This window comes from Myzus persicae, unplaced genomic scaffold (assembly GCF_001856785.1).
Source record: "Myzus persicae strain clone G006 unplaced genomic scaffold, MPER_G0061.0, whole genome shotgun sequence".
Taxonomy (NCBI): domain Eukaryota; kingdom Metazoa; phylum Arthropoda; class Insecta; order Hemiptera; family Aphididae; genus Myzus; species Myzus persicae.
Genome location: NW_019100769.1, coordinates 304253 through 318944, shown reverse-complemented (window position 1 = coordinate 318944; position 14692 = coordinate 304253). Strand labels below are relative to the sequence as shown.

The 14692-nt window shown below is 28.5% G+C and overlaps 2 protein-coding genes across 4 annotated transcripts in view; one reads left to right on the top strand and one right to left on the bottom strand.

Annotated features, from left to right (window-relative positions):
• Positions 1-14692, bottom strand: part of LOC111042869 (NEDD4-binding protein 2) — a 39901-nt gene that overhangs the window by 6369 nt on the left and 18840 nt on the right. The window contains exons 1-2 of one of the 3 annotated variants that reach the window (XM_022327580.1): positions 2687-2842; positions 273-402 (exon numbers count right to left, since the gene is read on the bottom strand). In XM_022327580.1, coding sequence (XP_022183272.1) covers positions 273-402 — 130 coding nt within the window. In that variant the 5' untranslated portion in view covers positions 2687-2842. Of the gene's footprint in view, positions 1-272; positions 403-717; positions 1109-2686; positions 2843-14692 lie in introns of those variants that run through there. The other 2 variants (XM_022327579.1, XM_022327577.1) reach the window with 2 other exon arrangements.
• LOC111042868 (putative DNA helicase Ino80) lies at positions 5567-13121 on the top strand. The gene is made up of 28 exons (XM_022327576.1): positions 5567-5688; positions 5859-5917; positions 6177-6373; positions 7026-7145; positions 7204-7377; positions 7442-7540; positions 7643-7801; positions 7886-8055; positions 8278-8482; positions 8562-8649; positions 8710-8825; positions 9302-9477; positions 9546-9748; positions 9880-10020; positions 10079-10188; positions 10250-10454; positions 10544-10640; positions 10695-10914; positions 10978-11329; positions 11393-11520; positions 11583-11677; positions 11833-11989; positions 12084-12158; positions 12260-12362; positions 12421-12593; positions 12692-12767; positions 12829-12903; positions 12981-13121. The coding sequence occupies exons 1-28, from the start codon at positions 5567-5569 to the stop codon at positions 13103-13105; spliced, it is 4020 nt and encodes a 1339-aa protein (XP_022183268.1). The 3' UTR covers positions 13106-13121.

Below are 14692 nucleotides of genomic sequence, written 5' to 3'. Positions count from 1 at the left end.
ATAAAATAATGGATACAGAAAAATACACTAGGATTTTTCAGCTGTTTGGTAAAGTAGAGTCTAATTCCTCTATTTTTAGATATTTATTCCATATTATGAACAGGTATAATTTAAATTTAAAACTAAGTAAAGATAAAGTCTTTAATAGGTAAATAAATATTGATTTATAATATATGATGACACTGAAAGGCACATTAGTACACAACACAAGTACATAAAGACGATCTAAACAAATTACAATAACTACCATAAAAGCATAATTTAAAACTTACAATCATTATTTCTGCTTTCTATCACCATTTCAATAACATCTCGATCAACTTGTCCAGTAAATATTTTAAGTAAATCTTCTTTAGTGTTTAAACAGCTCCAGACCATGTTTTGTACAGGATAATTTGTCATCTAAAACACGAAAATCAAATATCTATTTAAAAAATGTTTAACCTTTACAAAAATTAATAAATTATGTATTAGAATTAATGTTTAAACATAAATAGAATAACAATGTAATAAAATGCCTACTACTCTATAACATTCGATTAAAGTATTATAATATGAATTCTTTTTTATACATTGTTAATCAATTTGAATGTTTTAATTTTTTTAATTGTCTATTATTAGTATTAATATATTAATCTTTAAACTAACAAATTACTTCGAAAATGATCTACAGTTTAATATATTAAATAATATTAAAATTAATTACAATGATCATACTTTTGTTTAGGGTTAGCTTTGTTCCTTTGATTGCAGAGTGTAGACTGAATCACTGTGCCTATATAGTTGACTAAAGTAAGTCGGTTGGCATGAAGTTTTAAATTTTTAAATTTGTAACAATCAGCCTTTGAGAGAATGAGAAATAATATTATAGAATACTGATAAGTGATAACCCGCAACATGTGTCAGCACTCGGCGCGCGCTTAATATTAGATCCCAGCCATAGATAAAAGATCCCAGCACTGAACACTTGGTAGAACAGGTTATAGGATATGAGCTTACGCATGCGCCAATTCTTATTTCTCATCAATCCTTAATAGCCATAGTATTAACCATAATATTATTATTTATTATTTATTAATATTATGTGGACTGCGCATTCTTCTCCTACCCCATGATACGTTGCCTAGTGACCTATTAGTGTCAAGTGTGGAGTATTGGCGTATTGCCAAGGCCAACCACTAGTCCGTGGTGCACGGATATAGAAATATAGATAATAAATAATAAATAAGCAGATATTAAAATAATATCATATTACCCATGATAGACCTTATACTTAGTATAAACTTTATCACTTTAGAGTAAAATCCTTATCTCAATGTCAATAAAATAATTATTATCCATAGATAATAAATGTGGAGATAGCCCACAGATCTATAGTTATAAATATTCTGTCTAGGGTTGACGGTTTTTTCGGTATATCGTCTACATCGATATACCTACCTACCAGTTTTTGCTCAAATACCGCTGAAACGGTACACCGTAAATCGGTACATACCGTAATACCGTGGGGTGACAATTTTTTTGTTACACCAGTTTTTGATGAAAAGAATATTGATAATAAAATAAATGAATATCGCTTAAAGTAGTGATAAGGAGACTTCACACTAATTATGATTTTAAATTATATTATAGTTTTCCTGTATATGTGTCGGTTTTGAGGTATATACTGGTCACGGACTAAGATATACTTAGTATATCTTAGTCCGTGATACTGGTATAACTTTTCATACCGGTACCAAATCTAATACCGCAATACCGTCAACCCTAGATATTCTGCCATCTGTGTGATGGCCAATAGTCATCAATACGGCAGGCGGAAAAAAAAACAAACGGAAAAAAAGCACAAAAAAGTAAACACTAAGGAAAAAAGTCAATGAAAAAAAATTAAATATAAATACAAACACATGTACCTATACTCTACAATTAATTAGTAATTAATAATTCATACATTATTATAGCCCTTATAGGTAATGCCAATTTTATATGCGGAGACTCAATTAATAAGACATTTTTTTTACCTATTTATTCAATGAAAAATTTCAAAAATAAAAAACTTTATGTCTGAATAAGGTTTATGATTAACTATTAATCATGTATAAAAAAATTTTAATATAAAAATGAACTCATCTATACGACCATACATAATATACAGTGTTATAAGTTATAACTTAAACATCAGGGGTATAAGGTATAACTGTATAAGTATAACATACATATACTACATTTGTCCAAAACTTACACATAACACATGACAATAATATTTATGACATTATTTTCACTATAATAAATATTATATGTTGCTATAGGTACACGCCACATTGTAATTACTAATTAGGAGTAGAGTATTATACATGTGTTCACATTTAAAACATTAATTTTTTTCAGTGGGATCTTTTTCCTTGTTATGTTTATTTATTGTGCTTTTTTTCCGTGGACTTTTTTTACGCCAATGGCGTATAGGTATTAGGCCATAACAGTTATCAAAACGTCTTGTTTTAATACAGTTGAAAAATTGTTTATTGTTAAGCATATATGTATGGTGGAAAAGTTGACTTTTCGCTTATCGGCAAAAAAATAAAGAAAAGGAAAATACCCACGTTAGATGAATAAGTATAAAAGTCAAAAGGCATTATGGATATTAGATAATAAAAGTAAAAGTTATTTTTTAAAACATAAGTATCATTACTTTTAAATAAGGTAGATACCACTCCAGTATTTAACTCTATCAGCGTCTATAGTTCACTTGCAAACTGCAGGAGCAGGATGCTCTGTTCAGCGAGAGAACAAGCCGATTCTGAGCATTCCCCTCTGCGTCACCTGCCATCGAAACCTCATGGCAGGGTGTTGTGTGGGGGGAACGGCAAACCAGATTTGGTCGGCGCGTGGCATGTTGTCTCTCTAACCAGAGTATAGGCCTGTAAATTATTAGCCACGTGTCCACCGTCTACATAATATTTTTGTGGCCTTGAAGTGTTGGTTCCAATCATTATAAATTAATGAAATATAATATGCATGAAAACCAACAATTATTTGTTTTCTAAAATTGACAAAAATATACAAATATGTGTTTTAAATTTTCGTTTTCAAAATCAACATTTCTACGCGGATTCTTAATTTGGTTTATTATAGTCTATAAATCAAGTCCAGAAAGCATAAATAGATCTATAGAAATATGCAATTCTTACCTATACAACTTCTGAGCATAAGTAGGTACTTATAATTTATGCATAATTTATGTGGATTATATGCAGTGAAAAAACTTTATTAAAGTATTAAATGCATGCAAATATCCAGCATAAGAGATTGAAATATGCATAAATTATGTTAAAATATGCATTTAACAGAAACAATGGAACATGCGGAAGAATGTTCTAGTGATAATTTTCCAATAAATAAATTAGCGATGTAATGCTCACGCGAATCTATGGTCTACTGGTCTCATCTGCCAAATTTCCAATCAAGGTTTTTTTCCAATTTCATTTCTTATTTTTTCCAAGACATCTGTGGAACATCTACAATGTAATTTTTCCGTGAAATGAATTCGTCTGCATTTGTGTTTAGATTCGTGTAATAATTTTTCAGAAAATTACAGAATTTGGAATTAGGTACTTGATTTTTCAAAGGAAATCCTTTGATACTCGCTATTAGTGCCTCATTTAAATCATTGCTGAAATTATCCTTGAGCGTTATATTGTTAATACGATGCGAAGAGGCGTGTACTTTTGGTAGAACACGTGGATGAAACCGAACAATGAACACGAAAATAAATAAATAAATACGAATTGATTTTATTCAAGCAATCGAGAGTGGCGCGTGTAAACGATAAAGAGGACGTTATACCGCCCGCATGTGTTGCCTCTGTGTTACAAGAGCGTAACATATTAAAATTGTAAATTGTTTGTACAACTTAAAATACTCATAACTCTCTTTAAAATTAAAATATAATAAACAGCTCACGACAAGCATTCAGTAATAATCTTACTCTTACATTTAATTTAATTAGAGGTCAATTCACTCTAATTTTTAAGCTAACAGAGTTAAGCATGATGTACGTAAAATTTGATATGTTACGCTCTTGTAAGACGGAGACAATACATTCGGGACATTCGGGTATAACGTCCTCTTCAACGATATCTTATCGAAAATTCTATAATGTGTTTATAAATACAATGTCAGTATAGGTGCTTTCTATAAATCGATATGGAAAAAGTTTGTTAAAATGGTTTATTGAAGTTCATAGCTTGTATCGAATCACTTTAAAGAAATCTCGTGCAATTAAGGTTAAAAATATAAATACTTTTGAGTTAAAACTTAAAAGTCATTATAGTGACTTATAACTAATTAATTAAGTATTATAATTATGTAGTCGTTCAAAGTTCAATTTTGTATGTATGTAAAACATAAAAGTTCTCCAGAAAATGTTCTGCTTCGAAATATGAAACTGCATATTATTGTCATTTGTCAAATATCATTCAAAAAAATAAAGATATGATAACGGCAAAAGAATGTTTGATTTATTTGACCAAACAAGCTCAGGGAGTGAATGACCAGTATATACAAATTACAAATTCTATAAATTTAAATTAGTGAAAACTTTGAAACTAATTTCGACTTCACCATCGTTTTTACCATGCTTAATTACATACGTTAAAACAACAATAAAAGGGTGTCCGGTAAAACAGGAAAGTTCCCGTCTACATTGGGAGGTACCTACATTTATTTTAAGGGAATAAAAATTTAACACTTAATTATTATTTGTTCTTTAAAATGTGTGATGTTTAATTAATATTTGAAAAAAAAATGTAATACTCATAGTAGGCTATAAGTACGGTAATTTATTATAATTTGAACTAATCAACCTCATCTAATTAGTCATTTACCTGGATAATAGTATAATACCTGTGTGTACTGTGTATAGCCAATTGAATAATTTAAATCGGCTTAACATAAGAGATTTTTAACGAATTCGGTCTGTACATACTACTCCTATCGGTTATCGTACCATTTATGTGTCGATTTTAGCCAATTCTGTGGTGTTTTTAGTTTTTACAGTGGCCATATGATTATATTTGTAGGAATTTGAACAAAATGGATGTACCACAGAATAGATTAAATAGATTTAATCTATTCTGTGGATGTACCTTGAATTAGAATAACAATGTAATAGATAATTAGTGCATGGCAAATAATTTCGATTTATTCAACTGTTGAACCTGTTAACAATATCAGTAATTTGGTATCATGGTTAATATAATGTTAACCATGGTTAAACATGATTCTATTCATCAACATTTTGTTTACATTTTTTATTATTGTTATATTGATAACTGATGAATCTGATTACTGATTAGTCTTCTCCTGTATTCTGCAGTAGTTTCTTCGTAAGTCCGAAATTTCGATATTCACACATTACACTTAGTTTGAAATTATTTTATGATGTACGGTTTTAATTCAGTTTTTAGTTTTTGATTTCATTAAAATATAATTCATTTTTAATAAATTAACCGAACATGACTGTAATTTAAATGAACAATTTTAAACGATTTGTTAAATATAATTTTTAATAATGAATGGTGAGATGAATAATAACGAAATAGCTTTACCGCTACATTATCAGCAAATAATACAAGCTATAAATATTGAACCTTATTTGAACCATGTGGAAAACATTTTCAAAACACCTCTTGGGTAATTTTTATTCAGTCTGTATTTTTTTTTATAGTTTAGTTTGTACTTGGTGAATTGTTGTATGTATTATATTGTATTCTTGTTACTACTTTTGTTATTTATGACATAGTCAGAGCTCATAATCAATTATGTTTATATCTAGTAATAACTTATTTATTTTGTATTTTTAGAGAGGATTCAAGTGATACAGATTTAGATGGCGATTTTAGTGATCTTGAAACATCGGAAGGTATGTTCTCTGTTTGTTCTTCAATTAAAGACTTTTTAATGACATGGCATAGTACTGGTAGTGGACAAATTCACTGGTTCATTCTCTCGAAATATAAAGATTTGCTCTCCTATCAACTGCCAAGTCAAAAAATAATATACTCATACATTTCTTAAAAAAAACCCACAGATTTTTTCATTTAGTAAAACATAAATCTATTGTAGAACATATTAAGTATACATTTTTATTAGTTAAATAATTAATATGTTGTAAATTTTAGAAATTGCTGCTGACCGTTCTCGTTATTACAATTTATCAAACGTTGGTGATGACCGTTTATGGCTACAAAACCTTCTCTTGGATAACGATGATTCAGATGATCCTGACGATGTAGTAACAGAAGAAGATCTGCATATCATGTTACAACTACACTTGTACAAAAAAAAATATCAAAAACAATTTCTTTCTGCTAAAAATGTAAATTACATAATGCAAATAATTTATACAATTTACTTTGTTGGTTTATATTTTTATTGAAAACTTTTATTAATATGAAATTATCAATTTGCATTTAATATTAGGACTTGACACAAAAATAATTTTCATTTATTTTTAGATTAAATTTTCTATTTTTGGGTCTTCATTGTCATCACTTTTATATACTACACAAGCTCATATGCAATAGATGATTACTGAATATAGGAGTTAATTATTTATGTAGATTACATGATTATCTAAAATTAGAGCAAAATAGTGAGGTCATTGGTTGTGTTTTGCAATAGAAAATAAAGGTGTTATTATCAGAAAAGTGTTCTGCAGAATAAGGGACTAGTGTGTTGGACAAACTGTATTAGACATTAAAAAAGGTGTAATTGTGGAGAAAATGAAGATTGTGGAGTTTTGAGGCTAACACATCTAGGAGTAGCCCTGTAACCGATCATTGATATCAACCTTAAATTAATATTTATGAGTGATGGTATTGTTAAACGCCAAAATTTGAACTGTTGATCTAATACGTCATGATTTTTAATGAAGTTAATAATTATTATTAAAGTTTTTACTAGTATTTTTTTAGTCAGAATATAGTATCATGCATTGTTTTTGTGTTCTTAATTATTTTTCTTTACAGAAAAATCGGTGTCGGTATTATAGTTCTGGTTTATTGTCTAACTTTGATAAATATCAAACCAGAACTGAAAAAAAACCTATCCAAAAGGTGAAACCTACTACTGTTAAACACAAACATAAGGTATGTTTTATAAATTTATTAATAACTGAGTATACAATATTTCAATTTTTTTTCACAGAATTCTGACAGCGAAAAAAAATTAGCTAAAAGAAAAACACGGTCATTGAGCCCTACAGCCAAAACATTAAAACTAGAAAAGAAAAAAGCGCTCTTAGAAGCAAAAACAGCTCAAGTTATATTTATGAAAAGAAAGAAGTTATGGTTACATATGGCAAAAAAAGAAATGGGAAAAGTAAAAGATAGTGGGATTATATTTTTATAGGAAATAAAAATAATTTGTTTTCAAATGTTTATAGATACATAGAATGAAAAATAACAATCATAAAGAAATATTAATAACTTGTCGTCGCACTGCTCAGTCTTGCATGAAGCATCTGCGCCAAAAAGCTATTCAAGTAATTTATTATATAATTTTTATTTTTAAATTTTACCACCCTAATGATTTAGGGTCTTAGGTAATTTAACTCTTTCGGATTAACATTTAATTGTATGTATAGAGTCAAAAAAATATGAAAGAAAATGTATGGCGTGCAAAACGTTTGACACGTGAAATGTTAACATATTGGAAAAGATATGATCGTAATGAACGTGAGACTCGTAAAAAACAAGAAAAAGAAGCCGAAGAACAAAGAAAAATGGATGTAGAGCTAATGGAAGTAAATATAATTTTGATTTATTTAACATTTATCTCTTATCCTTTTTAATAATTACATTGTGTTTGTTAAATAAAATAAATTTAGGTAAAACGTCAGCAAAGGAAATTAAATTTTTTAATCACTCAAACAGAGTTGTATGCACACTTTATGTCAAAAAAGCTTGGTCAAAGTTCTGCTGAAGAACAACTTAGAATTCTAAATCAATTAGATGAAGAAAAAATACCTAGATTGATGCATATTGAAAATTATAACAGGTTAACCTTATAGTTACTTATACTAACTAAAGTCGATTGAATAAAATATGATGTTTTTATTAATATTATATACTAGATTGTGTAATCATGAGAAAATACATTATTTTGTAGAAAAATATTTTAGACTTCACTTATTAAATTTCTTATCAATGATATAATAATTGTTATAATTTGATTATAATTTATCATTAATAGTTTAATTGTATTTATATTCATAATTAGTGAAATATATAAGGATAAGGCATTACAAAATACTCAAAAAGCACTAGATGCTCATGAACGTCAATCTAACGAATTTGATGATCCTAACTTTAAAATAAATATGCCTCCTCCTAATGAAGAAAGACCACAGCCAACAATATTTCAAGGAAGTTTGAAACATTATCAACTAAAAGGAATGAATTGGCTTGCAAATCTTTATGACCAAGTAAAATTGTTTTTTATTATTTCCTACGAATTATTTTATTGAAATTTAACAATAATAAATACAAATTTTTTAATTATAGGGAATAAATGGAATATTAGCAGATGAAATGGGATTAGGAAAGACTGTACAATCTATTGCATTTTTATGTCATATTGCAGAAACATATCGTGAGTTAACTATTTTAAGAAAAAAAAACTTAACATTATATTATTATTTTGGTATTACAGGTGTGTGGGGTCCATTTTTAATTGTATCTCCATCATCTACACTCCACAATTGGCAGCAAGAAATAGCAAGATTTGTTCCTAGTTTTAAAGTTGTCCCATATTGGGGAAATCCACAGGTATTTTTTACTAATATGATATAAAAACAATAATAATAGTAATAATAATATTTATTGGCCAAGAAATTACAATTTTCAGTAAGTAAATATATATAACATATTTAAATGGCCCATCTCACCTCTGAGGATAAACCTTTTTTGGTGATGATGGAGTACAATTAAAAAATAAGTATACGTTTATAAATTGTATTATATTTTTGATATTTCCGTAAAAACTGCGTCATATTCATAAAAAATTCAAAATATGTGAAGTAAAATTTTAATTAAAATGATTTAAATCATATATATTTTCTTATCAGATTTCAATAGATTTTTTCTATTTAATAAATATACACATTGAAGTATAAATTCGCTCCCTAGTTTTAACAAATTATATGGAAAAAAAAATAACCAAAACATTAATTGTATGAATAGTATCTATAGTCAAATTATTGTATTACCTTTCTGATATTCTTTTTAATATCTCACCTCTGTAGGAAAGAAAAATTTTAAGACAATTCTGGGACCAAAAAGGATTACATACACAAGAAGCTAGTTTTCATGTGGTTATAACAAGTTATCAATTGATTGTGAGCGATTTTAAATATTTTAATCGTATTAAATGGCAATATTTGGTTCTTGATGAAGCCCAAGCTATCAAAAGTACTAACAGGTATTGAAGTTTTTTTTTTAATGAAAATTAATTATGAATAATGATTAAAAACATAATTTTTGTCGTAGCGTCCGCTGGAAACTATTATTAACATTTAGATGCCGTAATCGTTTGTTGTTAACTGGTACACCAGTACAGAATAGTATGGCTGAACTTTGGGCCTTATTACATTTTATTATGCCAACAATGTTTGATTCTCATGATGAATTCACTGAATGGTTTTCTAAAGATATTGAGAGTCATGCAGAGAACAAGACAGGCATTGATGAAAGTAAGAACATAATCTTCATTTACAATTATATTCAACGTTCAACAGCTATACTAAAATGTTCTGAAATTAAGCTATTGTAGGATAAAATAATTGATAATAATTGATTTTTATGCATAAACATTTTGTTTTAGAACATTTATCTAGACTGCATTTGATTTTAAAACCATTCATGTTGCGTAGGATTAAAAAGGACGTTGAAAATGAGTTGTCTGACAAAATTGAAATCTTGATGTACTGTCCACTTACTTCTCGCCAAAAAATGTTATATTCTGGTAATAAAATTATTAATTCAATTAGTGAAAAAACTGTTATTTAATGGCTTATTTTTAGCTTTAAGGAAAAAGATTCGTATTGAAGATTTATTACATTCAGCTGGTTCTTATCAATCTTCTCCTAATGTGACATCAAATTTAATGAACTTAGTGATGCAATTCAGAAAAGTTTGTATTCATAGTTTTGATAATAAAGCACTAGCAGTTAAAATTACAATTTTTTTTCTAGGTTTGTAATCATCCAGAATTATTTGAAAGACGAGAAGCTAGATCACCTTTTTTTTTCTGTCCTACAGAATATATTGTTCCTAAAATGATTTATTTTAACAACTCGGTTAAATATAACTTTTTAAGTAAACAACATTTATTTGCCAACAAATTTTTTATATATAATGTTGAACAAGTCCACCATAGCTGTTTTCCTAAAAATAATGGTAAATATTAAATTTATTTAAACAAAATATATAAAATGTTCATGTTAATATGTTATAATGTAAGTTCATGAGCCAATTTATGTTTATAGACAAATCACAAAGATGTAACGTGTTTTGCTTTAGTAGACTTTTGAAAATGTCAGCAACTGAACTTTTTCTAATAACAAATGGTGGACTATTTTACAGGTAATGCATCTTTCAGTTGGTTAACCACTAGCTAATAATTTTCTTTGTTTCCAGGATACTTAATATTTTGATTCAACAAAAAAAGGATAACTTAATTTGTGAAAAAAATTGTTGGGACAAAAACAGTATATTGTGGCCATTTATTGAGCAACGTGTACCAGAGCTGTTTAAATTTATAACTCCGATTGTAAGCACGTGTACTATTACTCATACAACTCATTTGCATCACCACATGAATGAGACAATGGAACATAAATTACATCGCCTTAAACGAGTATTAATCAATACATCTTCTTAGTTAATTTAATTGCTTAATCAAAAAAATTAATATTTTTAGGCAAATTCTGATATGAATATAACAATGGAAAACATTTATGTTGATAACATATCATTGAATAACTACAATCCTAGACCATCACAAATATATGAATGTAAACCAACACAACTTCCTCCATTTATATACTTTTATTGTCCAAAAGTAACAACAAAAGCACGTCAATTATGGGTTCCTGGTAGTAGGTCAGCTGCGTATATCTGGCAACGGCATGAAACTTGTGATTCTACCAAAGGCTATAGTTTAATATTTAATGGCGATTCAAGTTTCAGTCGTAATCCATGGTCTTGTGAAAGTGTAGGTGGGGTAAATGCTTTAAAGCCTCAAAAAGGATGGTCCAACATTAGCATACCAGGTAGTGTATGAATATTGGAGTCCTCTAAACTCAATAACTTTAATCAATATTTTTTCTTTTAAGATAAACAAAGTTTGGTTACTGACTGTGGGAAATTGAAAATTTTGGACAGTTTATTAACAAAATTAAAACAAGAAAACCACAGAGTTCTAATTTACTCACAGATGACAAGAATGATTGATATTTTAGAGGTAATTTAGAGAATTTAATTTGTGTTTATTATTTTATTTATACATGATAATGTGCTTTATAGGAATATATGTGGTATAAAAAATTAAGGTATATGAGACTTGATGGTTCTTCCAAAATATCCGAAAGAAGAGACATGGTTGCTGACTTCCAAAATCGGTAAATACAAATGCAAAATACAAAATGTATAAACTATTTTATCATTTTTTTTTCCATTTTAAAAATCCTAATTATTTACTCCACCCTGTATAAAATACCTATTAAATTTTAAACTTTAATAATTATGTTGATTACAATTTTTTGTCACTATTAAGGTCTGATATTTTCGTATTTTTATTGAGTACAAGAGCCGGAGGACTTGGAATAAATTTGACTGCTGCAGATACTGTTATATTTTATGATAGTGATTGGAATCCTACTGTTGATCAACAAGCAATGGATCGAGCTCATAGGCTTGGTCAAACTAAACAGGTTAGCCTTATACATAAGTCTAAACTAAATAATAACAATAACTCATAAGTCATAATAATAATGACATAAAATGTGTTATATTATGTTACTCTAGGTTACCGTGTATAGACTTATAACTCAGAACTCTATTGAAGAACGAATACTACAGAGAGCAAAAGAAAAAAGTGAAGTATGCAAAATTATTAATATTTATTATTACTACTGTTAATACTTTTTTATGAATTAGATAAAAAATTTTACCAACAAATTTTTTTCCATGATTGTTAATAGATACAAAGAATGGTAATTAGTGGTGGCAATCTAAAACCTGATACCTTAAAACCAAAAGAAGTTGTCTCGTTACTTTTAGATGATGATGAAATTGAAAGCAAATGTAAGAATAAGGAAGTAATTTTATTTAAATTTCAAATAACTAATTAATACTTCTTTAGATCGTCAAAAACAAGAAGAGAGGAGACAACTAGAAGAAACAAGAGCCGAAGGATTCAAAGAAAAGGATCGGAAACGAAAAATAGATGTTAGTAAAATTGAAAGTTCTCCAAAAGTGAAAAAGACTGAAGATGTGTCAACTATTGATGATTTTGTATTGAGTCCTCATAGTGAGGTAAATTTGTCCTATAATAAAAGTAAAAATGTATTATGATTGTTTAATTAATAATATAATATATAATAATTGTTTGTCCAAATATCAAATGTTTACAGAGTAGTTTTGTCCACGAAGAAACTGGCAGTGAAACGACAATTGAACACGATGATTCACCTACAAAACCATCTCCAAGTAAATAAGATAAATTATATTTTGTCAAAATACTTGTTTAATAATTTATCTCTTATTTTAGAAACACCTACATCAACAACTAAACGAGCTAGAACAGTTCGTAGGAATTGTACGCCAGTAAGATCCAGTAGTCTCGGTAAATGTCTAAACTCTCAAATAATTGTGTCTAATCATATCTATACTTAACCAGTTACTTGTATTTAAATTATTTAGTCTCTGGAGATGACAGCTCTAGAAAAAAAATTGTGAGCCCATCAAAACGTTGTGCTGGTCGGACAAATCAGAAGACACCTGTTTCGACAAATTTATGTTTTAAAAGCTCTCCAAAAAAATCTTAACTATTTTAAACTTTATGATCAAAATTATTATAGTTACTCTTTTTAATCTTTTTTTGTTGTTAATTTTATTACTTAAGTGATATTGAAATAGTTGACAAATAAATAAATGTACTAATTTTGAATATTTTATGACCTCAGGATTAAAATATATTTTAGTGAAAATCGATTTAATTGTGAACAATGATTGACTATTTATAAAAAATAACTTCTGATCAATAGAATATTATAGTATACAATTTCTAAAAATAAAATTATATGTAGTTTTATAGATGTTCGAAATCTGTTTTGAATTTCTGATATCTTATTAGCTCTACTTTGAGTCTGCATGTCTGTGAATTCTCGCAGGAAAAAATAAATAGCCGTAATCTCTGGCACAGGCTCTAAGAAATAAGAAATAACTAATAACTATTGATCGATGTCATTCAGAATCTTTTGAACTTCGTTACTTTTTATCATTCATAAGAAAATGTACACTACGCTTCCTATGGGTGTAAAAAGAGTTAGGTTTTAAGGTGTTACATCCTCACTCCCTTCCACCCAAACGTTTAATACATTTTTTTCAATATTGTTTAATAGGGCTTCAGCCCCACCCCCAACCCCACACCACCAATCTCAAACACTTTTTGTGACTATTATCGTGACCACTCAGGAGATTGTGCTGTTTGTTGTAGGTATTTATGTTAAAACAGTTGGATTTTGTTTTTTTGGCCATCTTGCGGAAAACTTATCTGAAAAAATGGATCTATCGCAATGGTGTACTATCAGTTGCCTGATATCGACGCCGTGACACTATCGCCTAGTTCTACGATTATTGATTGACATATTATAGATGATACTGTCCCTAATAAGCATGATTTTTGCTGGCCATTTCCATTTCTATTTTATTTATTTGCAGTAAAAGGATTTCCGAAAGAATTTTAAAACTACGATAGAATGTTAACAGGACTAGTAAATTACATTTGTTCACAACAAAAATGTCGAAAATGTTAGTTTAGACTAAGAAAATCGTAAAAAATCGTTTTTCAAGTGCCAATTCTATGATCTGGCTTTTAAAGGAGAAGGAGTGTCTTGCGATCTTCTAAACTCGGCTTGAACATCCATGTAAATGGTGATCTAGCCATCGACAAAAAAATTCGAAAATTTTAATATTTTTTCGAATTGCTCGCGAAGTGTATACCTGAACAGCCTTGCCACTTAGGTACAGCCTACACGAGTTTAGTCATTACTCGTCAGTCACTTCTTGGATGGCCTGCGCGACAATGCTGTTTGGAGAGTTTTCGTGTTGGTCGGATTTAAGCCATTTATTAATTATTGGTAACAGATTCGAATATAACCTGCACGACCCTAAACAATTTTGTCCCGTACAAAGACGTGTCCTCAAAGGCCAAAAGTGACGATGTACAATTTTATATTATAATGCTCTATATAAGTACGTGTTTTATATTCAATATTGTTTACATTATTGTAGTGCTGTCTGACATCCTTGCTGGACCTTTTTCACGATATAGATATATGGGACACACAGAGCTTTACAAGTATGATGCACGTTATTATAATAATTTAGGGTTGCCATCATTCAAACTGTAT